Source organism: Colletotrichum abscissum, assembly GCF_030869225.1.
Source record: "Colletotrichum abscissum strain IMI 504890 chromosome Unknown Scaffold_24.1, whole genome shotgun sequence".
NCBI classification, from domain to species: domain Eukaryota; kingdom Fungi; phylum Ascomycota; class Sordariomycetes; order Glomerellales; family Glomerellaceae; genus Colletotrichum; species Colletotrichum abscissum.
This window is the reverse complement of record NW_026850143.1, coordinates 302722-327980: the sequence shown is the minus strand read 5'-3', so window position 1 is coordinate 327980 and position 25259 is coordinate 302722. Positions and strand designations below refer to the sequence as shown.

At 52.9% G+C, this 25259-nt stretch overlaps 9 protein-coding genes across 9 annotated transcripts; 6 read left to right on the top strand and 3 right to left on the bottom strand.

The window, feature by feature from the left end:
- Positions 1 to 2667: 2667 nt before the first annotated feature.
- Positions 2668 to 3665, top strand: CABS01_09787 (uncharacterized protein; the record flags this gene model as incomplete). The annotated part of the gene is made up of 3 exons (XM_060543144.1): positions 2668 to 2827; positions 2888 to 2928; positions 2988 to 3665. 3 exons carry the CDS (start codon positions 2668 to 2670, stop codon positions 3663 to 3665), a joined length of 879 nt encoding a protein of 292 aa, XP_060399842.1.
- Positions 3666 to 5187: 1522 nt separating this feature from the next.
- Positions 5188 to 5778, top strand: CABS01_09786 (uncharacterized protein; the record flags this gene model as incomplete). The annotated part of the gene is made up of 1 exon (XM_060543143.1): positions 5188 to 5778. The coding sequence occupies one exon, from the start codon at positions 5188 to 5190 to the stop codon at positions 5776 to 5778; it is 591 nt and encodes a 196-aa protein (XP_060399841.1).
- A 770-nt stretch (positions 5779 to 6548) lies between these two features.
- On the bottom strand, positions 6549 to 7564 carry CABS01_09785 (short chain dehydrogenase; the record flags this gene model as incomplete). The annotated part of the gene is made up of 3 exons (XM_060543142.1): positions 6549 to 6749; positions 6802 to 6915; positions 6986 to 7564. 3 exons carry the CDS (start codon positions 7562 to 7564, stop codon positions 6549 to 6551), a joined length of 894 nt encoding a protein of 297 aa, XP_060399840.1.
- A 2069-nt stretch (positions 7565 to 9633) lies between these two features.
- CABS01_09784 (transketolase) lies at positions 9634 to 11969 on the top strand (the record flags this gene model as incomplete). The annotated part of the gene is made up of 3 exons (XM_060543141.1): positions 9634 to 10932; positions 10985 to 11146; positions 11232 to 11969. The coding sequence occupies 3 exons, from the start codon at positions 9634 to 9636 to the stop codon at positions 11967 to 11969; spliced, it is 2199 nt and encodes a 732-aa protein (XP_060399839.1).
- A 497-nt stretch (positions 11970 to 12466) lies between these two features.
- Positions 12467 to 12706, bottom strand: CABS01_09783 (uncharacterized protein; the record flags this gene model as incomplete). Its single annotated transcript, XM_060543140.1, has 1 exon — positions 12467 to 12706. One exon carries the CDS (start codon positions 12704 to 12706, stop codon positions 12467 to 12469), a length of 240 nt encoding a protein of 79 aa, XP_060399838.1.
- Positions 12707 to 13773: 1067 nt separating this feature from the next.
- CABS01_09782 (uncharacterized protein) lies at positions 13774 to 16044 on the top strand (the record flags this gene model as incomplete). The annotated part of the gene is made up of 1 exon (XM_060543139.1): positions 13774 to 16044. One exon carries the CDS (start codon positions 13774 to 13776, stop codon positions 16042 to 16044), a length of 2271 nt encoding a protein of 756 aa, XP_060399837.1.
- Positions 16045 to 18533: 2489 nt separating this feature from the next.
- CABS01_09781 (uncharacterized protein) lies at positions 18534 to 20230 on the top strand (the record flags this gene model as incomplete). Its single annotated transcript, XM_060543138.1, has 3 exons — positions 18534 to 18930; positions 18990 to 19477; positions 19562 to 20230. 3 exons carry the CDS (start codon positions 18534 to 18536, stop codon positions 20228 to 20230), a joined length of 1554 nt encoding a protein of 517 aa, XP_060399836.1.
- Positions 20231 to 20446: 216 nt separating this feature from the next.
- CABS01_09780 (enoyl-CoA hydratase/isomerase) lies at positions 20447 to 21364 on the bottom strand (the record flags this gene model as incomplete). The annotated part of the gene is made up of 1 exon (XM_060543137.1): positions 20447 to 21364. The coding sequence occupies one exon, from the start codon at positions 21362 to 21364 to the stop codon at positions 20447 to 20449; it is 918 nt and encodes a 305-aa protein (XP_060399835.1).
- Positions 21365 to 23890: 2526 nt separating this feature from the next.
- On the top strand, positions 23891 to 25183 carry CABS01_09779 (uncharacterized protein; the record flags this gene model as incomplete). The annotated part of the gene is made up of 5 exons (XM_060543136.1): positions 23891 to 24284; positions 24343 to 24392; positions 24448 to 24854; positions 24917 to 24974; positions 25031 to 25183. 5 exons carry the CDS (start codon positions 23891 to 23893, stop codon positions 25181 to 25183), a joined length of 1062 nt encoding a protein of 353 aa, XP_060399834.1.
- Between the last annotated feature and the right edge of the window lie 76 nt (positions 25184 to 25259).

Sequence of the window (25259 nt, the reverse complement as noted above, 5' to 3'; positions counted from 1 at the left end):
AACACACCAACTCGTTTCCACTTATCTCCAGACGCTCCCAAGCTCAACCAATTTCTCCCAGACGGCAGACGCGACGGTAGAGTGTACAACAACTAGACACTCGAGACATCTCCCTATCTAAAGCCTGGACGAGCCCAAATAGGGTGCTTCTCACTCCCTAGGTGCTGGTCTTGGTTGCTAAATGCGAAATGTTTAGGCGCTGGTTCCTGTATGTCGCTAACGAACCATGATAAGATGGTGGCCGCCGGCGCAGAATGCTGAATTTCTCACTCAATTCAGCCGCAGCTGCGACCGCAGGACTGGCATGTCACCAGGCCCTGGATCGCGTAGAGTCGTTACTCTGATGGCATTTTCTGATATTCCCCGATGAAATCCCACTGGACGGATACAGACACCATCTTACATGTGATGTTGAAAGAGAGATCTATTCACCTTGGGGTCGGGTGGCGCGCTGCATAACGAGCCGTCGGGAAGATTTGAGCATGGTCACCCTAACAAAGTACTGAAGGGCGGCCACGCCGCCGGCCACAGCAAGGTTTCGGCTGCGGAGATGGCATTTCTAGCGCCACTATCTTCCTCGTGGCTGACGGCTGTGACAGTGGCTAGTGCACAGCAAGCTGATGCTCTGGATTCGTCTGGCAACCAACACCCCACGTTCTAGTTGTGTTCTGGATGAACCAACCATCTGGTCCTGCCAATTTGAACGACGTGATTTCGTGGGAGAGAAGAGATAGTTTCCGAGTCTCTTGATCACATGCTACGAAAAGCGAAGTTGGGTGTCTACTAGCAAGTCACATACACAGCCTAGCGTGGCCATTTACTTCCAACCTTTGGGTTACAAGCCATCAGTACACCAATAAAATCGTCTCATATTCGACCGACGGCCCTTCCGAAACGAACAAATTTGAAGAACACTGAACACAACTAAGATAGCTGAGAATTTCACCGATAAATCCGTGCATGATACGAGGTAGTAGCCAAACTACCTTGTTCTGCAATGCCTCATTTTCACATATTGATCATTCCTTTTTACCATACACAGTTTGTATCAACTCATAACCCAGTCTCTTTTACTTCGAGAGGCATGCCAAAGAAAGATCGACCCAAACCCCACTCGTCGTATCCCCAACATTGGTCTTTGAGCGTGTTCCTCTATCGTGTCAGTTCCTTCAGCGTTGGTTTTCAAGCCTGATTACCAGTAAGATATCACAAATTTCGCAAGCAGTAATGTTCGTGACGAATCGATTCTCCAGATGGTCATCATTGCCAAGATTTGATGCCAAATTCGCAACAACCTGTACAGTCAACTATGGTTCACTTCAATCTCAGCCTGTGAGTGCGAGCGATAATGGTTCAACAACGCGCTGCCCAAGAGTCAACAGCAAGAAGTCCGCGATCAAACTTCTCGAAGATCGAGTTTGACTACTTGTTACCACTTAAAACTAAGTATTTGAGCCTTGATCCAAGAAAGGGGGGAAACATGATTTCAGGTAGGACTAAGAAACCCGCGTCGTAGCGAGATTCAGAGGTTCCACTCAGCTACCTTTGAGCACCTTGAATCAAGGAATCGGAACGCAAGCAAGTCGTTGAAAATTTGTCAAAAGCCTTCCAAGTTAACGACATTGATTGGTGAAACCTACTTCCGTCAAAGAAACGCCTCAAGACAGAAGTGAGTAAGCATTAGCACCGAACTCTTGAACGTCTGGCATAGTGGCCTTGGCATCCATTTCTTTCGGCTCATATTTGAAAGAATCGGGACATGTGAACTCAAGCTCTCGAGTCTCGTAATCTAAATGGTGTCTTTTCAAGTAGATCAAATGGGCGTTTGGGAAGTCGAACTGCCCTCTTTCACACATTGTTGATAGGTTGACACGTATCATGGCAAGAATCAGGGTTTAGAAGTTCCCAAAGCAGGAATTGGCGTTACGGAGGGATGTAGAACGATGAAGAGTTGCCAAACCAGAGTCAAGCCCTGCGAGTCATCGGACTTCAAATTTATGTCAGTGGTATTCCTTCATTCGTGGCAAACATCATTAATATGTGGTGGCGGCTGCCTGGGAAGCCACACCCAGCCGTTCTCTAGAGGCCGTTGCCTGCGCTAATTTCTGACCTGAACTTGGTTATCGTTGTCTCTCTTGCATTCCGAGGGGCTGGATTTCTGGAGTGGCTGATATTCTGTCCACTCACAAGGCGATATGAATATGCACAACATAGCGGTATCCCTTTCCAGCCCTCGGTAGGACACAATAAGAAACTTGCAGCGGTCATGGCATAGCTAAAGTAGACTTATCTCAGATTCTATCCAATCGATTTGATTCGAGGTTTGTGTCGCATGTCGCTGTTTTGCAGGGCTGACTTGAAAGAGAAGAGGGGTAGTCTCCCGTCCTCCCGTCATAGGGGACAGAGATACACGCCTGCGTATCCCTTGGTTTCCCCCAGCGGCTTGTTGAATATCAGAGCAGTCCCCGCGATTTCCGTCTTCCGGAATTAGTCCATCTGTCTTCCTAGTTACACATATTATACATACTGCTAGCGTTTAAAGTTGCTTTCTGTTCAACAGCATGGTTGTCGCGTGTCCCGGTGCAAGCCCTTGTCGGCCCAATTTTCGAATTATGCTCAGTGCCTTTCTCGTTGCCATACATGTGGCCTATGCTCAAGAATGCAACTATGCTGGCGGCTGGTCTCTTCGGTTTCCCAGTTCTTCCTGTCCCCAGGATGCCCCCTTTGAATGTGGAAAAGCCGGAGGACTCCAAGTTCGATGCTGTCCCTCGGGGCTGTCGTGTGCGGGCAACGGCAGCTACGATGGGAACTACTGCTGCCCAGGTTCGTGAACACATCTTGATACCTTTCTCACTTCGCATCTGCTGACGCTCTTTGTCTTTGTTAGACTCCACCGACTGCTCGTCCTCGGCATATACTCACCCCAAGGTACCTCGCGCCGTCCCCCAGTGCGATACACCGAGACGAGTATCGTACTAACAGCCCAGTGCCCTGATCCATCATGGAGTATGTGGGTAGCAAATGATACTGTCAATGATAAGCCAGATACTGGCGCATGGTGTTGCAAGCCAGACTACAAGGGCGTGTACCGGGACAACGGCACCGCCAACTACTTCTGCACGGCGACATCTATCTCCACCCTTCAGCTTAGCTACTACTGGGCGCATATTCTCACTACTACCACTTCGTGCTCTTTGACTGCAACGCCAGCTGGTCTGTCAACAGCTACGTCTACACTTTTGGCCTCGGTTACACCCAACGCAACATCTGTCGGGACCGGAACAGGCACAGCATCCAGCACAGGCACCCGGTCTGAGTCGACTGGCACAACATCTCCGGCCAGCGAAGAGCAGACCGAAATCCCAGTTGGAGCCAAAGTTGGAGCAGCAGTCGGATGCGTGGCGGGTGCCGCACTGATTGTCGCGGGGATCCTCTTCATTAGAAAAAGGAAGCAAAAGACGATAGAGGGAGTTACGCTGACTGGGGACACGGAAGAGGGACGTGGCAAGCCCGAGGCCAAATACTTTCATAAGGGTACCCGCCGCCCTAGTGAGCTGGAGACAGTCGAGCGAACTGTCGAGCTTGATGGCGCTAGACCCAGGTATGAGCTTGACGCGACGAGGAAAGAAGATCAATATGACGTTGTGTCTCCAATGAGCATGTGACCAGGCAACTAGAAGGTTTCATGGACAACGGAGAGATGATGAAGAACGAAACGTAATAATTCACATAGCCTTGGATCAAGGTTATTTCGGATGTGGTATTGATAAGTAGGTATAGGCTTTTCATACAGTAATTAATACTCGCATTGCTGTCTCCTGGTGGAAGGGTTACCGCAGGCTTGGTCACATTTACGGATGAACAACCGTTCGAGCTAGGTATTTGACAATCGATTTCCACATGCCCATGTAACAACTATGTCCATCCTGTGACTTAACATAATTCCTGGCATGAATCAAGCAGACCTTGATGATTGCATGGTAAACCGAGTTTCTACAGGTCTCCACAGAAGTTGACAATACGCGTGACTCATTTCATGACGGCGAAATCGAGTCTGACATACCTTGTGAGCCTAAGTTCTCCCGCATCTATGCAAGTCCTTGTCTCCCAAGACTCCACGATGCGTGTGAGGCGTTTGACAGCAACCCTGATGACCAAAAGCAAAAGATTGATCAGTGGGAGGCTTGAACTCCCGGCCTTGGCATTACTCAACATTTCTGGTGAAATATTAGTACCACGCTCTAACCAACTGAGCTAACCGACCAGCTGCTGTTGATACCGAAGTTGTGGAAGTGAAGCCCTAAACCCCACTGCAGGCAGCCCGCAACGCGGACATCGTGAGATTAGGGGATCCACTGTTGATGGAGTCAACCTTGAGCTTATCCGCTTCACTGGATGGAGACGGATGCTCTGATAGCTTGACTTGTCTCTGGAAATGTAGCGCCTGAGTTTTTAAGAGTTTTCTTATTTTGTGCATCTATGCCCAGGCTATTTCATTGAGTGCGGATGTCGTCAACAAAAGGATCCCCGCATGTCATCTTTTCTCCAAATCAGCTCCTCATATAGGCTTTTGGTTCGTATATCTAAGGATCAGGGACATGAATGCGGAAAGGATGTAATTCTTTACTACTCAGTAGTAACATGTCTGAGACAGTTGCGCGCTTAATGGGACACTTCCAACGAGTTTAATGTTGGCCAAGGAAGGAGGAATTCATGTCATGTCGACTTCATCTGAGTCTCAGGTGGCGTGGTGTACCCCCAGGACGCCCATTCCCGTGGACTTGTTCCCGTCGACCCGTTCCAGTATACCTTGATATTCGAATGGCGTTTTAGGGTTTCAGGTTCCAACGGCTTTGCAGGCTTCCCAGGGTCTTACATGTTCTTGACCATAACTTCCTGAGGCCAAGAAACCTTCATTCTATCTCCGATGGCATTGGTGGTAGCAGAGGTACCATGAGAATAGGTATAGAAACAAAGCCTTTCTCCCGGAATTGTTCGCAGATTCTCTGATCAATCCCATTCTCTCTCCACTACGTCTCAGAAGCTCAGAACACACCATCCACTCATCTACTCGTTTTCAGATTCTGAGACAGCTCTGCTCCAACATCACATCACACTCATATCAAGAACACCATCTCACTCTACCAACACCCACCAAACAGCTCAAACAACCCGAACGCCGTCATAATGCAGTTCTCATCTCTCCTCGTTCTCACCATCGCTGCCATGACCAACACAGTTTCAGCCAAAGGTGGCCCAGCCAAAATTTCCATCCCCCCCTCGGCTAATCCGGAACTCTGCCTGAAGCGCCTCGCCACCTTTCCCAACCGCCAAAATCAGCGTGCAGACTTCCTCGGCGGACGCTGCATCCAGGCTCGCACCTACAAGGGCAAGTTCGGCCCCTACAACGGTGACTTCTTTTTCGAGGCGTGCTGTACCGACAAGGATGGCAACTTTGGCCAGCCGACGTACGTCAACGTTGACGAGTGCGTCATCTTTGACCCCGTCAAGGGCGTTCTCGGGTGGAATAATCTCAATGAGAAGAAAATTCGCGATCACTGCGGCATGTGCACTGTCGGCAGCTCTCTTGTGCCAAAGGACGGGTTGCCTGCTGGCACCTACTTGACCTGCGACTGTAAGAAGGACAACGATGAGGTGATCCAGGCTAAGATCTGGCTGGGAATGGATCTTAATGAGTCCAGGAAGCCCAAGGATGAGTTTTGGATTGATGAAGGGGGCAAACTCACCTGCCACAAGCAACCGAAGCAGCAGAAGTAGGATGCTTGCTGAGCTACTAGGGAATTATCAGGATGGAAATAATTCTGCTACGATAGAGTGGAAGGTATATCATCTTCATCAACGGTACAACACTCCATGGATTAGGGCAGCAAGGATCTTCTCTACCAACACCACCGCCACTGTACGAGGCCTGCGTACAACATATACTGAAAATGGCGAAGACGGCGTTGAAGATTCAGGGCGACGAGGAGAAATGCGCCTGAGCAGGGATGGAAACCTATTGCATCAAGCTACCTTGGTTAAAAATAAAGCATTGGGAAGGTTGCTTGACCGATAGAGCTTGATTAAAGGGGAAGTCCGAGCAAGCACAAACAACAGCCGTAGGCCTTTAGAGATGGACTGCTGTAAACTACACTAGGCGTTTAAGGCGTTATGAGGGTGACACATCGTTTGCATTCTGCTAATACCCAATAAGAGCTCAATGCATCCTCAATAAGTGTCATCACTTGGTGAATGTGTCCATATTACTTATCGTATGTTGTGCTTGTGTCTGGTGTTTTCCTGTTTCCAGACTCAAGGCACGCATATAAGTCGGGAAACATGATAATATCGCTATTGATGCTCGCTCTGTTCGTACTCATTCTACACTTCTAAATTTGCGTTAACTCACGGCTGCGTGGACTTTCCAACGCGAGCTGCAATGAGGGGTGAGAGATTTCCAATGTCGGAACCTCATCTGATATCGCGAGACCAACGCCGTTTTATCCAAGACAACCTTTTTCGAGCATTCTCACATGATGAGAGACAAATTAAGCAGAGGCGCAGTGTCCACCGTCGACACGGAGGTCTGCACCGGTCATGAAAGAGCTGCCTTCGGACAGGAGGAAGACGGCCGGGGCCTTGAAGTCCTCGGGTGTACCCAGGCGCTGGAGAAGGGCTCCCCTCATCCAAGTTGTCTCAACCTCAGGCTCGGCCTGCAAAAGCTGATCGGTCATTGCGGTCCGGATGTACTGTTGATGAATTAGTAACGAAACGCGGCGACGGTGGATGAGTGGAGCTTACACCGGGCGACAGAGTGTTCACGCGGATACCGTATTGGCCCCATTCCTGAGCGACAGACCTGCACATCTGCTGAACGGCAGCCTTGCTGGTATTGTAGGCACTGCATGTCAGTCCCTGGCGAGGAGTGTTAGTCCGGAAGCTCTGATGATAACCAAACCTTCAAGATCGGGGTGTAGACACTTACCCTGTTCGCAATCTCTCCAGACATGCTCGAAATGAGCAAGATGCTGCCCTTGCTCTTGCGCTTCACCAACACGCGGGCGGCGTGCTTCGCCGTCACAAAGACACCCACGACGTTGACCTTTTGTATCCGCTCAAAGTCGGCAACGGGGTACTCGAGGGCGGGAATCTTCTGCTGGATGCCGGCGCAGGCGACGGCGCCCCAGAAGGGAGCACCGCGGCTGTCGGCGGCGTCTGCAATCTCCTCAAAGACCTTTTCCGTAGCTTCCTCGTCGGTGATGTCGCACTTGTGGTATGAGATGGAAAGGTTCTTGGAGGTGGCGAGCTTGGTGAGGTGCGCCCACTCGATGGGTGAGGGCTCTGGTAGGATATCGAGGCAAGCGGCGTGGCCTCCGGCTTCGAGGATGGCGAGGGCGAAGGTGATGCCCAGACCGCGGCCGCCGCCGGTAATGACGATGGTCTTGTTGGAGAGAGAGAAGAGCTGAGGTGTTGCGACGGAAGAGGCGAGAGGATCCTTTGCTTCGGGGAGGGGGTGGACGGGCTCCGCGGGGAGGTCCATGTCGCTTACTGCTACGGGAGGCATAGTGAATGAAGGATTGGGTATCTTTAGTGAAAGGCGAACGAAGAAAGAGAATTACAATATGCGTGTTGCTACGAAGGCAGACTACGGCTCACGTATGAGGTTGAAAGTTGAATGGGGTAAAGGTATACTGAGTATGAGTAGAGAGAACTGGTGGTAGGAGACTCGAAACACGGGAAACATTGCGGTCACGGGTTGGTTATATGAGGGATACTGGACAGTCGGGAAGTACGGGGCGAACGGGAGAGGACACGAACGGGCGTCGCTTGGAGTTGTGTGAAGCGTGCGAAGCTGCGAGATGCCGGCCGAGCCTCGACCATGGAAGGTCCCTTTGCGCCGGGGCCCCAGATTGGATGTTGTGCGTATTGAGAAATCACGAATTCTTGAGACGGCGTTCGGCATTGAGTCCGCGCTGAGAGACAAGATGGAGGGGCGTAATGGGAAGGGTGGTGGGAGGGCAAGTGGAAGCGCTTCTTGGCGGTACGCGGACGCCAGATTGGCAGATGGCGGGGTGAAGGGTGAACATGGGGGGCCGAGGAGAAGAGGTCGGCAAGCGTCCGAGTGGAGGGGCAAAGAGACGAAAGGAAACAGAACAAGCATGGCACAAAGGAAAGTTTGGAATTTGCTCAGGATTTCAGGGTCTCGACTGGACTGATGGGCCTGCGGCAGAGGTGAATCGTGATGGGTTCGTGGATAAGGTTTCGGCGGCCATGGTTGTATGTGAAGCCTCAGAGTCAAGAATAGTTCCAAGGAGATTTGCAAGATGCACGGGGCCCATCGGAGCCCAATGTTTCGATAAGGAGGCGGCGGTTTGGGCCGCAGATGGAACGGTTCAGAGTTGAGAGAAGGCCGAAGCGATGGGACAACTATCTCAAGGGACGGCAATGGGAGCCGGCAGAAAGGGCATTGTGGAAGCTCACAATTTAGGTTGTGAGAACTGAGAAATGTTTGCATTCTTCCTTTGGTGGGGGCTTTGAAAATGTTTATCAAGTCAGACTGGGTCGTCCAAACCAGCAAAGTCTCTGAGACTGTCGTGGATCGTCAACCAGGAAGAACTGCACAACTTGAACTCCGGAAACTCTGGAGGACGGACGGGGAAAACCGCGGGTATTTTGGCGGGGAAGAACGACGAGACGGTGAGTGGTCAGGGCTGATTATGTAAGAGGCCCTCGTACTCTCCACCTTTAGGTACCTTAGTACCCATGGCACGTGTCCAGTACGTACTGCAGCGGCGCTTCGAATCTCCAAGATCGTCGGGCACGGGCCAGGGCAAGGACAAAGTAAAGACCCGCACTTTAACCGCTTCGTCCAATCATCAAATCCCCCAGAGCTACTCAGTCGCCCGAGTGCTCGGCATTCTTCCCTCCTCTTGCTTTTTTTGGCGGTTATTCATTTTGCCCACCTCATCTTGTCTTCGGTTACTCGCAGCAAGTCGAACACATCAGTGTCGTGCAGAATTACTCATTTTCTGTTTCAATCTCAACTTTGTTGGGAAGCTTTCCATCGTCCGAGTATTTCGTTGCGCTTCTGCTGACCCTGAGACCAAAACGGGCACGCAATACACACAGTCTCTAGAAGTCTAGCCACGCTTCCTCAGACTAAATTTCAGCTTCGTCAAGTGACACTGGAGCTGTTCTTCTGCCGAGTCCAATCTCACCCCAAAAGGGAAAACCTAAGCGCTACTTTCCTTATACTGCACTGCTTCGCATTGCTGGCCATCCCACTCTCCATCCTAAAGCGGTCATCTCAACCACGCAGAGGGGTCTCAAGTTGCACCGTTGCCCACGATTATATCTGTTGAAATGGCCGCAATGAAATGCCCTCCGTCTTTGTCTTTGCTATCTCATCATCTTTTTCCAGAATTATTCTCTCACTTCCAAGCAAGAGAACCTCATTGATACCAAGTGCTTCTTTGCATCCTCCTTACGATTGCGTCACGTATTGCCCTTACTTTACGTTCACTATACCGAGCACAGTCGACCAAGAAACCCGACGGCCAACTGCTACTGCTACCCCTCATAACCACAAAACCGAGATACCCTCATCCCTTAATAACCCGTCGACACATCAAAATGGCTCCCAGTGCAGTTCCCTCAGAGCCCGTGGCTCAGGGCATCGTGGCCGCCAAATCTCTCAACGGCACCAACAGCCAGTTCCAGCTCACCGAGTCCGAGAAGAAGGAGGTCGATTTCGTTCTCCGCACATTCCGCTGTCTTATTGCCGATTTGTGTGAGCAGTTCAAGGGTGGCCACCCGGGCGGTGCCATGGGCATGGCAGCCATCGGCACATCTCTCTGGAAGTACGCCATGAAGTACTCGCCCAAGAACCCAAACTACTTCAACCGGGACCGTTTTGTCTTGTCAAACGGCCACACCTGTCTGTTCCAGTACAGCTTTCTGCACTTGACCGGCTACAAGAACATGACTATGGAACAGCTCAAGTCATACCACTCCGCCCGCACCGACTCAATCTGCCCCGGCCATCCCGAGATCGAGCATGAGGGTATCGAGGTGACGACCGGCCCGCTGGGCCAGGGTATCGCCAATGCTGTTGGTCTAGCTGTTGCTACCAAGCACCTCGCCGCTACCTACAACCGTCCCAACTTCCCCGTCGTCAACAACATGACATGGTGCATGATCGGAGACGCCTGTCTGCAGGAGGGCGTTGCCATGGAGGCGATCCAGCTCGCCGGCCACTGGAAGCTGAACAACCTCGTCGTCATGTACGACAATAACCAAATCACCTGCGACGGAAGCGTCGACCTCTGCAACACCGAGGACGTCAACACAAAGATGCGCGCCTGTGGCTGGAACGTCATTGAGATCGAGGACGGCAACTGGGACCTCGAGGCCATCGTCCGCGCCATGGACCAGGCTCGCAACAGCAAGGACAAGCCTACCTTCATCAACATTCACACCGTCATTGGAGTTGGCAGCGCCGTTGCTGGTGACGCCAAGGCTCACGGTGCCGCGTTTGGTGCTGCCGACGTCGCTAACATTAAGAAGACCTTTGGCATGGACCCTGAGAAGCACTTTGTTGTGTCGGACCAGGTCTATGACTACTTCCGTCAGGCCGTGTCCCGCGGTGAGAAGATCGAGGCCGAGTGGAACCAGCTAGTTGAGGGATACTCTCGTGAGCACCCGGAGCTCGCTGCTGAGTTCAAGAAGCGTGTTTCTGGAGAATGGGTCGACGACTGGCGCAAGTTTGTCCCCGCCAAAGAGGACTTCCCTACGACTCCTACTCCTTCAAGAAAGTCCGCAGGTTTGGTCTGCAACCCCATCGCCGCTGGGGTGAACAACCTGATGGTCGGTACTGCGGACTTGTCTCCCTCGGTGAACATGATTTGGAAGGGCAAAATTGACTTCCAGAACGTAAGTAGATGATGATGGCGCTACTCTCACGGATGATACTGACAATCCTCAGCCTGACTTGCGAACTTCATGCGGCATTAATGGCGACTACTCTGGCCGCTACATCCACTACGGCATCCGTGAGCATGCTATGGCTTCCATCTCCAACGGTCTGGCTGCCTTCAACAAGGGCACCATCCTCCCTGTCACCTCTAGTTTCTTCATGTTCTACATCGTAAGCTCCCTCTCTATCTCTCTCAAGCGCTCCTCTTGAATCTGTCCACCATAACTTCCGAATGGGTTCTGACCTGTCTCATTAGTACGCCGCCCCTGGTGTGCGTATGGGTGCCCTCCAGCGCCTCCAACAGATTCACATCGCGACGCACGACTCGATCGGAACCGGTGAAGACGGCCCCACCCACCAGCCCATCGCCCTGCCGGCCCTCTACCGCGCGATGCCGAATCTCCTCTACATCCGACCCTGTGACAGCGAAGAGACGGCTGGCGCCTTTATTCTGGCCATGGAGGCCAAGGATGCCCCCACAATCATCTCCCTCTCCCGCCAGAACCTCGAGCAATACCCTCAATTCTCCTCGCGCGACGGCGTGCAAAAGGGCGCCTACGTCTTCCAGGAGGCCCAGGACGCCGACGTCACACTTATCGGCGTCGGCGCGGAAATGGTCTTTGCCGTCAAGACGGCCAAGCTACTCGCAGAGAAGCACGGCATCAAGGCCCGCATCGTCAGCTTCCCGTGCCAGCGCGTCTTTGACCAGCAGCCAATTGAGTATAAGCGCGAGGTGTTGCAGTACCGCTCCAAGGCGCCGCGCGTCGTTATCGAGGCCTACGCCGTCAATGGGTGGGAGCGCTACGCCGACGCCGGCTACTCGATGAGCACTTTCGGACACTCGCTTCCCGGCCCCGACGCGTACAAGTACTTTGGCTTTGACGAGGCTGTCATCGCGCCCGAGGTCGCCAAGCTTGTCGAGGAGGTTAGAGCAAACGGGGTCGACAGCCTCAGGGGCGAGTTCCGCGACCTTAACCCTGTTCACCACCACTAAGACGTCATCATCCGTGAATCATCTATGAAAGCCCCTTTTTAGATGAATGAGGTGGTTCTACTGTTTTTCTTTTGACGGAAAAGTTTTGGATAGGGCGGGTTCGGTAACGGAAATGGGGTCACTAGCGGCGTTCAGGGCAATGGGGGAGAATTCGGCAGGCAACGGAATTGCATAGAACACGGATTACCCTTGATTCTCGATAATAATTGAGTGCGAAAGAGTCACGAATTTGTTCGTTTTTGGAAGTATGAACGACGTGGAGGCTGCAGCAGGCCGTCAGCTGGTTGCATCCCGAGTCATTGGAGTGAACTGCTGTCGCATAGATGGCTCGCTGTGGGTGAGGTTTGATTGGGCTCATTTCGACCGGTTGACGTGGTGAAGATCGCACTTTGGGGTTGTATATCTTATTGCTGCTTTCTCAGGTGAGATTTGAATGAGAGCCGAGCCCTAACGTATGAGTTTACAGACATGCGCCTCAACTCACTCTGATCTGGTCTTCATGTCAATCTCACACACCTTACCCAAAACCGTAATAGACAATTGTTTTGGAGCCCGAGAACACCGAGACCGGAGACGTCGCTTAACAAGATCTTACGCAAGTCCGAAGGCAGGATCTGGAACGAGGGTGAGAAAAGCTTGAGGGTTGCTGTCGGTTCCTTTTGCTGACAGGGTGTGGGGGGTTTGTGGAGTGCTACTCCAACAATTACCACAACACAAAGCCTCAAAGACGAACTCATCCTTCGCTCCCACGGCTAGCTAGACGGAGGGTCTAAGAAAGGATGGCGGGGTTGACGGGCGTAACGGGGAGCTCCCAAGAAGAGGAGTGCCACCCGTGACGAGGGCTGTTGGGGGCTTTTGGGGCTGCGAGACTGTGCAGAGTTTGTCCCAAGTCGGAGTCAACAAGGATCCCCCTTGCCATCCCCGGGCCAATCTTCTTAGCTCTACGGCAGACGGCTACGGATAGACAGGAGACGCCAGTTTAGCAGAGTCCGTCCGACACCGCTTACAGCTTCCCCCAGACTTTCTCCCCGCAGAATCTCTCCCTCATGTGTGTGTCTCTGTTTTTTTCGTCTGTCTGCCTCCCCGTGGCATTGTCATTGTCTGGGTGCCATAGCTCCCTCAGCCACGGCCGAATACGCAGCCGCCCTCACAAGTCTTCATCATAATCAACGGCAGAGCAGGGAGTCAGTTGCGATCACACTGCTGTGAAGAGGCTGCTGCCATTGGGCATCAACAAGTCGATCTGAAGTTCGTTGACTGCATGTTGCCAAGCGCCGGGGTACAGCGGATGTCTGGCTCTCGGCAGATGTGAATAGTAAACTTTGTTTGATATCACACGTCTTGCGGACCGGGGAGCTAACGCAATCCCGCAAGATACCCTTTTCTCTCCTACTACCCTTCACTACGTTCAACGGCTGTTCCAAGTCCGGGCTCCTGACCATTGGGGCTCGAGGGTTCAACGACGTGGCCCATATTATTTTACCGCTCCTTGCCTTATACACATTCCATTTCGACCTACTCACAGCCGCGCCCGCTCCTCCGTGGAAACGCATGTCGAAGCGCTTTCTGCTCCACGAACATCTCACATAACCTTTTTCACCCTTTCAACCAGTTTCCCTTTTCTTATCTCTTTCCAATTGTGGAGGGGGACATACCCCCGGCACCACCCGTTCTGCAGCGGATTTGTGTCAAGTTCCACCACACCGGAGAGTTGCCGCTGCGCTTACGGATTGCGAATTCGGATGCCCGAGTCCAGACGGTCTAGACCACGCCCACAGCTCGTGCCGATGAGCTCGACTCCATCATGGCCGCCGACGACGAGACGCAACGCCAGCCGTCTCCCGTCGTCGACGATGACAGGGGCCCACGTCCCCCGACCAACCCGGCCACGGCAGCGGCCGATGGACCTCCGCCGGCAAAGAAGAAGAGGACCCGGACCCGGACGGGCTGTCTCAACTGTCGCCGCAAGAAGCGCAAGTGCGACGAGGGCCGTCCGGCCTGCGGTGGGTGCTCAAGGCGGAAGGAGATTTGCGAATGGGGTATCAAGGTAACATTCCGGGCCGAGAACGCCCAGACGATATTGCAGGATCACCCGTCGATGAAGAAGGCTCGGCGGCCGCCACCTCGTCGTCACTTTGAGATACTCGACGTCACCAGCGAGGTCATCCGCGACTATCACCTACCGCCCGGCTTCCACGACTATGATTCAGATCGAGAGCTTGAACCGGATATATCACCCATCGAGAGCGGAATACAAGGCCCGCAGCACGAAGACGATGACGCAAAGAACTTTGACAGTCCCGTATCCTACACCACCTCCACGGCCGGCGGCAACACTGCATCTGTTGCGGGATCGAGCACAGCAAAGAGGACATTATCTTCATCTGGCCCTAGCTCTGCACCGACGGACCACGTCTCCATCCCGGGCTATGGCTCCCTTCTGACACCCTCGACACGGCGGGAGGATGCGGCGAGTGACAAAGGACACCATCCTACAGGCGACCGCATGGACTTCCAGGCTTCACCCTCCTCAGCATCACAAGTCATCACCGACAGCGCTGTTGCAAATCTCATCTACCTAAGCCAGGGAGGCGCAGGCCAAGGAGCGCACGAGCTTCCCGTTTCCACTGTCACCGGTCTTCCAGTCACAACCTTAGCCATCGACCCTATGATGGATGCGCCGTTCGACTTTATGGACCAGATGTTCACGCCCGAGGGCTCCTACGAAGATGGTATCTTTTTGCCAGGCTCGGCATACCACGAGCTCCATTCTACGTTGCGAAACCATCTCATCCAAGAGGTTCGCTCTAATGGTCCTACGAGACCAGCCTCACCGGCCTCTGGCCAGAACTCCAGACGAAGATCCATTGACGCCAGCTCCGGGCCTTCTTCGTCGAATGAGGCGGTCGAGACGGTTGGCGAGATATCTTCTGATCACGAGCCCCCTCGTCTTCCACTGGAGGAGGAGTGCGCGCTATGGAAGAACTGGGTGGACGAGATCTCTCCCTGGCTAGACAAATTCGACAATCAGCGTCACTTTCAGCATTCTCTCCCAACAATGGCCCGGTCACACGATCATTTGCGGTATTCTATGCTGGCTCTTTCAGCCCGACAAATGGAGCTCAAAGACAGGAGTCGGCCTACAGACCAGAGCCTGGCTCTTTATCAAGAAGCGATACACCTACTCTTACCCCAACTGCCGACGCGGACAACAGCCGTTATAGCCTCATGCGTTGTGCTCTGCGTTCTAGAAATGGCCAGCTGTTCCCCCAAAGCCTGGCGCAGACATCTCGACGGCTGCGCCAGTCTGATGGAGGCCGTCGGGATGAACGGTTTTGTGGGTGGCGTCGAGCAGGCGTTATTTTGGTGTTTTGTCAGAATGGACGTCTGCGGTGGCCTCATCTCGTCGGTCAAGACCTTGATACCCGTCAGCCATTGGGCATCACCTGTCGATCTCGAAACAGACGCTGGTTTGTTCCTCACCAACCCCGGCCACGATATGTGGGCCAATTACGCAGTCTATCTGTGTGCCCAGGTTCTCGACTTGCTTGCTCCACTAGCCAAGGCCAATCCAGGTGGACTATTCTTTGACGGGCCGAGAAATGACATGAGATATCGAGTACGGTGGATGAGGCTTTGGAGATATGTCGAAGACTGGCACAGCCGCCGGCCATCCGAGATGCAGCACATCATGTCGATACCCTCATCGGACGCGGAACCCTTCCCGAAGATCTTGTACAGCAACCCTGCCGCCATCTCAGGGAATCAATTATACCACACAGCGTCACTCTTGATGCTGCAGAACAGGCCAGCCTCTCTACGACTATCGCCGAGGCCTCGCTCAGCGCTCTGGCACGCCAGGCAGATTTGCGGAATTTCAATGACTAATCATCACCACGGGGCGTGGACCAACAGCGTCCAGCCCCTATGGATTGCGGGACGTTGCATGAGCCATCCCGCGGAACATCGCGCGATACTAGAGTTACTAGAAAAGATCGAGACAGAGAGCGGATGGGGCACCAAGTGGAGGGCAGATGACCTGAAGGAGTTTTGGGGTGACTTGGGAGACGGTTAGTATCCCGGTGACGAACGAGACAAAGACTTTTCTTACGTTACGTTATGTTTCTCTCTTTCTCTTTCTTCTACTTTGATGATTTAAAGATGGAATGAAGTGCTCTGACACTAAATCTCGTGTGAGCAGCTCTAGCCGCTGGGGAAGGCATTGGCGCAACGAGACCTCCACGTAACGCGTCAATATTCTGCGTCGGCTCTAGTATCGGATCAGCATCAAGTCTATGAAGAATACCTCCCGCGCGTGGCATTACCGTTACTACTGATACCTCATGACTTCAAAGAAAAACCACGCGACTCAGTCAAGGACCCGTTACAGTGGTTGACAGGCACGCGGTCTCCGAACTGCTGGAATCCGAGGCTAGCATCAAGAAACAAGCGCCGCGCCCCTCCTCCCCTCCCACCACCCCCGCGGGTTAACAATCTGACGTTGGGATCCAATTTGGTCCGAGGAAAGCTGCCCCACGGGACGAGATTGGCGGGTACAGATGTCGGGACAAGACGGTTTTTCCAAGGTCAAAGGCGTGGGTCATCATCTCCACACTTTCCCCTTCCCCCCTCCCACCCTCTTCCATCCCCAGGAAGCTGCCCGCGAGTAATACTGCTAATACTACGGAGACCAAGTACTCCGTAGCGGCTTACTGGCGGCAGGCGGAAGCCTCCCCATGGTGCAGCGTTCATGCGGGTTTGCGGAGGAGTGACCAGGGACCAGCCGGGGTGAGACAAAAAGTACGAGGATGACCTCATTTCCCCGTCTCCTGCTAGGGATGGTTCGAGGGATGAAATAAGCGCGGTTGTTTTGGCTCGGTCCCGGTCCTCACAGTTACGCTACCCATGAGATGGCTGAGATGTACTTCCCTCGACAGGGGATGCGATCGGGACGGCAACCCGAGGCGCATTCGAGATGAGGTACCTTGAGATGTGGCTGATCAGATGTGGTTTCACGCGTCCCGGCAGTTGAAAGGCCACCACGTTGATTGCTATAGCACCTATTTAGTTGGTGCTGCCACTGCGGCGTTCATCATCCCGCGGCAAGTAGACCTGTCCAGCCACCAAGCCACAGGGATCTTGCTTAGACGAGGAAGAGGAATACTCGGTTCTGCTTGGACAGATTCGTATTGGCGACAAGATCGGAGAAAAGTCCGTCAAGGGTTTGGAGCCATGGAGTGTGTGGCAGGTCGAGCCGCAGGTCTTGTCCAGCGGCTCAGCGGCAACTTGCTTGCTTTCTTCCCGAAAAAAGCGCTACGAGTGGCCTTTCCTGGAATTAGATAATAATTATGGGAGGGCGTCGACGCCGGCCTGAAAAGACACGCGAAGGGAGTCTTATACCGCCATATTTGGTCGGCCGTTGTTGGCTTTACGCCTCGGAGAGAGCCGGAGCACCGAAGAGGCACAGGCAGAGGATGAACGGGTGAAATCCCACCGGTCACAGTGAAAAAGGAAAAAAAAAAGAAAGAAAGAAAAAGCGCTTTCAACTTCCTTATCTTCCTGCAGAAGGCAGCTCCACGCATCTTTACGCCATGGCCCAAGCTCGGCGATTTTCACCCTTGTCCCTGTCCGTTTAGTCTCTTAAGACTCTAACCCCTCCAGCAATAGCCCCCCGGATTCGCAGACGGAACCTTGGCTTTTTCTCCCAGAGTCCCAAGTAATTGCGTAAAGCAAACAAGCCTATCCGGAGGTTGGGCGAGAAGGACGGTTCCGCCTGCATATAGGAAATGCATACAACGTTGTTCGTAGCCATATACTTCCTAGTCTCTAATACCGTTAGAATTGGGAGGCCAAGAGGGGGAAAATTCTTTCGCGCCCGCATCCCGGAAACTCGCGAGCTTGGAGCAAATAGGACAACGGTTCTCTGTTCAAAGTCTACCCCGTCGCGAGTCATTTGGACAGCCATTCTCACCCAACTATGCGCGTCCAACTGCCCGCAGAAACCGTAACCAGGCCAGGGACTGTATCCCAAGTACAACCCTCCTGGTCCTCTTCACCCCGTCAGCATGTTGTCTTTGCTTTGGCTTAATCAACCTCCGCGCTGGGGTCCCCGCATTGCGGTACTCTTTGTGGGGGGAGAGAGGGACTCTCCTCTCCCATCTCCAAGGTGGGAAAAGATGCAGCCGACTTGACACACTTGAGTCTCTACAAGGTTTTGCAGCAATCAAATGACGTTGCTTCAAACAACGGGAAGAAGAGCAGACTGGCCAAGAAGAGATTGGAGCTAGCGGCTGCAGTGTACCCTTTTTCTCCTTCAACACCAAAGACTTTTTCCCTTTGCTTTGCGTGGCATGCTTGGATCGGTACATATAGAACCACATTCCCCATCCATCGTGGAAACAAGAGAGGTCCGTTCTTTGTCCACCTCCCTGGCCTCGAGTCATCTCGTCTCTTTTTTTCCCTTCTCAATCTCATCTCGCGATCCAGTCCCAATCGCGTGAGGTTATTTCCATCCTTTCAGCCGCATTTCCCTCATCGTCTCTCCAATCATACACCCCGTTCACCATGACCATCCTCGTCGGAAGGCCTCTCAACTGGGCCATCACGGCCACGGCCGGCTCCGGCTTCCTCCTCTTCGGCTATGACCAGGGCGTCATGTCCGGCCTGCTCACCGGCTACGCCTTCACCCGGACGTTCCCCGAAATCGACACCACCAACGGCGGCGGCGGCAGCTCCTCGCTGCAGGGCACCGTCGTGGCCATTTACGAGATTGGATGTTTCTTTGGTGCCATCTTCTGCCTCCTTGTCGGTGAAAGACTCGGACGCCGCAAGTGCATCATGCTGGGATGCGTCGTGCTGAGTATCGGTGCCGCGCTGCAGGCTTCTGCTTTTGGGATCCCGCAGATGATTGTGGGACGCATCGTTGCTGGACTTGGTAATGGCATGAATACTAGTACTATTCGTGAGTCACTTTTTCATGACTTCCTCATCACGGTTACAGGTGACGCTAATTCCCGGCAGCTGTGTGGCACTCGGAACTCATGAAGGCGGATAATCGCGGCAAGGGTCTTGCTATTGAACTAGCCATCAACATCTTTGGCGTCATGTCCGCATACTGGGTGGACTACGGCATGAGCTACGTCTCCAACGACGCTCAGTTCCGCTTCCCTCTCGCCCTGCAGATTTTGTTCGCCCTGGTTACCTTCCTCGGAATCCTGGTGTTGCCTGAGTCGCCCAGATGGCTCATTGCCCACGACCGCCACGATGAGGCCAAGCACATCCTCTGGGCGGTGGAGAAGGACGCCACGTCCATTACCGAGAACGAGGCCAAGCTGGAGCGAAACCTGGCCGAGATTCAAGCTGCCATCAGAGAGGAGCGAGAGGCTGCCAATACTGGTAGCTTCAAGATGATGTTCAAGAACGGCGACCAAAAGTTCCTCTACCGGACCTTGTTGGGTATCGGTGGCCAGTTCATGCAACAACTGAGTGGTATCAACTTGATCACCTATGTAAGCTTTCTCCTGTATTTACCCTCAAGTTTGGGCAGATGATATACCCAGTTTCACCTGAGCCGTGATGCTAACTTGTCCCAGTACGCCCCGGTCATCTTCCAGGAGTCTGTCGGCATGTCACACAACCTCTCCCTCCTGCTCGCAGGTTTCAACGGTGTCGCCTACTTCTTCTCTTCCCTCATCCCTATCTGGATCATCGACCGCCTCGGCCGCAGAAAGCTCATGCTGTTCGCCGCCGCCGGCCAATGCGCATGCATGGCAATCCTCGCAGGCACCGTCTCCAACGGCAGCGTCCCCGCCGGAATCGTCGCCATCGTCATGCTCTTCCTCTTCAACTTCTTCTTCGCCGTCGGCCTGCTCGCCATCCCGTGGCTGTTGCCTGCCGAATATGCGCCCTTGGCCATCCGTACCCGTGCTGCCGCCCTCGCGACCGCTTCGAACTGGATCTTTACCTTCCTCGTCGTCGAGATCACGCCCGTCAGTATCAAGAGCATTGGGTGGAGAACCTATGTCTACTTCTGCATCTTCAACGCCTTCTTCATCCCTCTCATCTACTTCTTCTACCCCGAGACGCAGAACCTCAGCTTGGAGCAGATCGACAGACTTTTCACGGGCGGCAAGGTGCAATTGTACTGGAAGTCGAGCATGGGCACGCCTGGCGAAGCGTCACACGCTCTCAATGAGAAAGATTCCGAGTCCGGCTCTGGAGATGTTCTCCGTGTGGAGAACAAGGAGGAGTTCACTCACTAGGTTAAGACCGCCGTAGGGAAGGGGGGAAAGTGTAATAAGTGGTTGGGCCCATACCCGCCGGGCTGAAAAGGGGTTCGCGATTTGTTTTAGGAGGAGATTCATGATATCCCGCGGTCTGCGCACCGCCTAGCAGTAAAGGAGATGATGTTTCCGTGTGCAGAGAGCAAAAGTGAAATAATACAATTCCCTCAGATTGACCAAGCTACGCAGCTGTCCTTAAAGCTTACTATCCTTGTACACCGGCTTTCTCTTCTCGACGAAACTCTTGACGCCTTCAGTCATGTTTTCTCCCGCCTCCATCTTGCGATAAATCGTCTGGTCAATGAAACCCGTCGCCTCTATCGGACCCATCGGCTCCCACCCAGTCTTTAGGCCCTCTCTCGAGACGATGATTGAGTCCGGCGAGTTTCTCGCAATGGCCTCCGCGGCACCCAGCGCAGTCTCCATCAAGTCGTCGGGCTGCACAACCTTGTTCACAAGTCCCCAGGATACCATTTCCTCGGCAGTGTAGTCCGTTCTCCCAATCAGGGCCATCTCCGTGGCACGCTGGCGACCCACGGACTTGATCAGACGAGGGAGAGCGCCAGCGATGGCGATGACACCGATGGTCACCTCGGGAAGTCCAAACTTAGCCTTCGTGGACGCGTACACCAAGTCCGCATTGATAATCATCTCCATCCCGCCACCGAGACACAGACCATTGACAGCAGCAATAACAGGCTTCTTCCCACCGCGATTCGACAGTCCGCCAAAGCCGGCGGTGGATGGCCACTTTTCACCTGGCTTGGCGTCCGGGTGGTCGGCTGTCACCACCGGAGCTTGTGGGGCCGGGTCTGCGCTGACGGAAGACGGGTTGTTGGATTTGCCCGTGGTGTTACGGACGTTCCACTCTTTCAGGTCCGCGCCAGCGCAGAAGGCGCGCCCGGTGCCCGTTAGGACGGCACAGCGGAGGGTTGGCTCCGTGTCATACCACTCGTAAAGCCGGGCGAGGGAGTAGTGAAGTTCCGAGTAGATTGAGTTCAGGTGGCGGGGCCGGTTGAGGGTGATTAACATGATATGCTTGCGGGGGAAGGAGACGGCGGCGTCCGGGCCGACATCGGGAGGAGGGCTGGCGAAGTTGGGCGTGTGTGACATTGCAGAGGTGGAAATTGTGTGATGTTACCCGTACAAGGGACTCCGTAAAGCTCGTGGATGAAGGTGGTTGAGGCGGAGGCGGAGTCGATGCTTAAGGGGGGAGGAGAACGTTTCACCGGGGTTCAAGGTTGAGAAGAGAGGTTTTGAAGTTGTTGAGTTGTAGTCGATGTGTGTCACGCACGATTGGTGTGATTAGGTGCCAACTTGTATGAATTGAGTCTTTGAGGGTTTTGTTGAATCTGATGAGATGTATAAAAAGAGTCCATGGAGAATGCGAGAGGCTAGCGAGGTTGGGGGATATCCGGGGTAAACATGATGTGTTACATCCATTTGCCTCGGCTCGCTTGAGTAATCGGGATTAGTTCCAGTGCGGGGTACACCGAGCTCGGTGTAGATCGGTGGAGCTTCGGTGGAAATGCTAATAAGTTGGGGTTTTGGTTATGGAGACGTGGGGAACAACTTATCCACCCCCGTTCCACGCTCAAGTCGAGTCTGGTCGAACAAACAGGCGCACGGCACTAGTTTGGCGGGTAGAAATCTTGGCTTTCAGGCTCACTTGATTGTTTTGGACCAGTGAGGTTTCGTATAGATCACTTATTACCTTAGTAGATGATCAGCGTCCCATAATACCCTTGGTCGATAAAAATATCAGACTCCCTCACTTGTAGCCTATTATGTTCATTAATATCGCGAAATGCTTCTTTTCTAATTGAGAATGAATAGCATCTGAACATATGGTATGTAACACCGATCATTTGCTTATACGCAGGCTCTGTTGCCATGAGACAGTGGTGTATTCTACTACCGGAAGACAATCGTGATTGGGGTGGCTTCCTGCATCTACAGACAGATCTAAACGGCAAGGCTCATCCTTCATATGAACCTCAGATACTGTTTGAACTACATATACTCTTGTGCATGTACTGAACACAAATTCATAGGGAGCTTGACACATCATTCAAACTATAGAACTGCTAGAGATTGGCTTAATGACTTGACTCCCAACATGGATGGGTAATTGACATATATTATTACCCTCGCCGGCTGTCGGTTCTACTGACTATAACACATCAATGCGTCATCTCAGGAACCTGTTTAGTCGCTCATGTTCCCCCGGGTCAAGTACCAGGGAGTGAAGCTGAGGCAGTTGTGGCTCAATTATCGCGGACGCCGATGACCGGCGATCTGAATCGGCCTGTTTCATCTCGGCGATGTCTGAATGGCACATTGTGACTAGCGCAGTGGCGAGCTACAAGGCCCGAACTGATTGTACATGCAAGCTCTGAGGAACAACACCCAGAGGGCGACGGTTTCATCGCAACTTGAGACTTCAGGTCATAAGATCAGCCAGTACAGATCTCTTGGGCCTGTATGTCAATCAACCTATTGGCGAAGACGGACTTCAGATCGGATGGAACCTGATGGAACGAACTTTGGGTCCTCAGACGGCACTTCGCGAACTTGGATATTAGTGGAGTTGTCCTGTGTCTAGAAATCATTCGCACCACGCAATTCTCCACGTTGACTGCTGGACGGGCGTCCTCGTACGGAGAGCATCACCCGTTCTCAGAATAATTGATGAATCAAGTCATCTTGCGTGGCCTGGCCCTGCCCAAACATGCATAAAGCAAGACTGTGGCAGGATTGGCGCGTATTTCTCTGGGCAGCATGCATGGCGGAGTGCTCGGAATGCCCGGCGGCCTGGGTGGGAGGCAACATATGAGCAAGTAATATCAACGACAGGTTGGTAATATGTGTAGGGCGGAGAGAGGATTTAGACTCATCGTCCGAAGATCCCGAATCCGACTCCATGGAACCATGACCCCGTACCTCCTAAGACGGTGAACATCATGTAACGAAACTTGAACTTCTTGGCCAAAACTCCCTGAATTGACTCGAGCACGTCGTCTCCTCGACCCCTGCCAAGCCACACCCCTGTTTAACAAGCGCCGAACCGTAAAGTCTCCGACTAAAAACTGCCCCAGACTCCTCCAACAGTTGCGTGCCCGATTAAAGTTTCTTTGGGGCCCTCTTTGGCCGAACTCCTTTTTCTTTTTGCCCAGCACACCATCTCTCGGACTTGGGTAAGTGTCAGCATTGTCGCAATGCGGCTCTAAATTTTGACTTTTACACCTAAAACATCAGACTTCGCTACAGAATCATGCCAAAACTTCCGAGTCAGAGAAGGGGAAACTTCGTCGCAAGTCTGCGGACAGATGCAGTCTGAAGTCTTGAACTCTATCTTCGGATGGCATGGGAACGATGGCGATGGTCTCTGGCAGCTCATTCTGATAGCATATATCATCATGAGAAACGCTTTTGATCCCGTGCAAATAGGAAAAGTAATCATCACTCTCTCTTCAATATCTTGGGTCCAACCTTCTTTTTCGCTTTCTTCTTTTGCAACTTACTTTCTTTTCGCGCAGTGCCGGCCATTGCTTTTCTCTGCATCCATTCGTTTGTATACGCCAGGAAACTTAACTCTCACGTTCTCTAGAGTGTCTCGAGATCTAAACATAAATCAAAATGAAGCCCTCTTTCCTTACCCTCGTTGGTCTCTTGGCCGCCTCTGTGGCTGCCAACCCCGTTCCCGCCATTGGTGGTGCTGTTCTAGCGCCCAGAGGCAATGGAGCCAACAATAACAACAACGGTGCCAACGCTGCCAAGGGCAAGCAGAATGGCAAAAAGAATGGAAACAACGGTGCTGCCGGAGGTGCGGCAAAGAACGGCACTGCTAATGCCGGCGGTGCTACCGCTGGCGGAGCCGCTGCGGGCGGCGCCGCTGCCGGTGGCGCTGGTGCAAAGGCCGGGAACACTTCTGCTCTTGTCTTACCTGATGGGCGTATCAAGGCAGACGCGACACCCGAGAACTTCAATGTCCTCGAGAGTGTGTTCAAGAGTGCTGTAGTCAAGGGCGATGGTAAGTTGTCTCTCGATGCTACTTAATCGTGCTCGGATCAAAGCTAAGAATGGGTTAGGTCTTGTTTTCAGCGACATCATCACTTTCCCCGAAGGCCAGGCCTCACTTGTACGTATCAACTCCACTTGCCTAAAGATTCTTGATTGTTGCTTACAACTACTAGTTCGACAAAGCAACCAACACCAAGGCTTTTGCTATCAACATTGATGACAAGTCTGTCTTCGTCCCCAAGGGTGGTGAAGCTCAGGCGAACATTCGTCGTGCCGATCTGCTCCCTAGCATCAGATCTCAGCTCAATGATGTGGCCGTCACTGGCGTCCGAACGATGCACTTCTCTATTCAGCGCGACGCTACCAAGCCCCTCAATGTTACGCACGACTATCAGGTTTTCAACCTTGAGTCCAAGGATTTCTCCTTCCACCAGATTGATGTTCGCACTGGAGCCGACAACGGCAACGAGATCGCGGTCTTTGGTAACTCCCAGACAACTCCGGCTGCCAAGATCTTCTCGACACCGTTCGGCGAGGGCCAGTTCGAGAACTTTGCCATCAAAATGGACTTCAATGCCAAGTATGTGCTTCTTCACAGTATCCTCTCTAGTGAATGTTCATTTGACTAATCGTGTTCCATAGCACCGTCCAAGTGTTCCACAGCACCGCCAATGATCCTTTGAAGCAGGTCACTGAGCCTGTCGCTAATGGCAAGTGGTACCTTACCCAATCATGGAGAGACTGCCAGGCTAACAGATTGCAGATCTCGCCGGTCTTGGCGAATACCACTTCTCTCTGCAGAAGAACCCCGTTGGAACTGCGACCCAGCCCACTGGCATCAAGGAGGCAGTCATCTTTGGCGGCATCTTCATGGAGGACTCCACCTCCGGAACGGTTACCCTTCAGTAGTTGTTCTAGTTGTTCAACTCAACTTTTGCAGAAGGCAATATGTTATGGCCAGCATCAGGCGTCAAGAGTCAAAAAT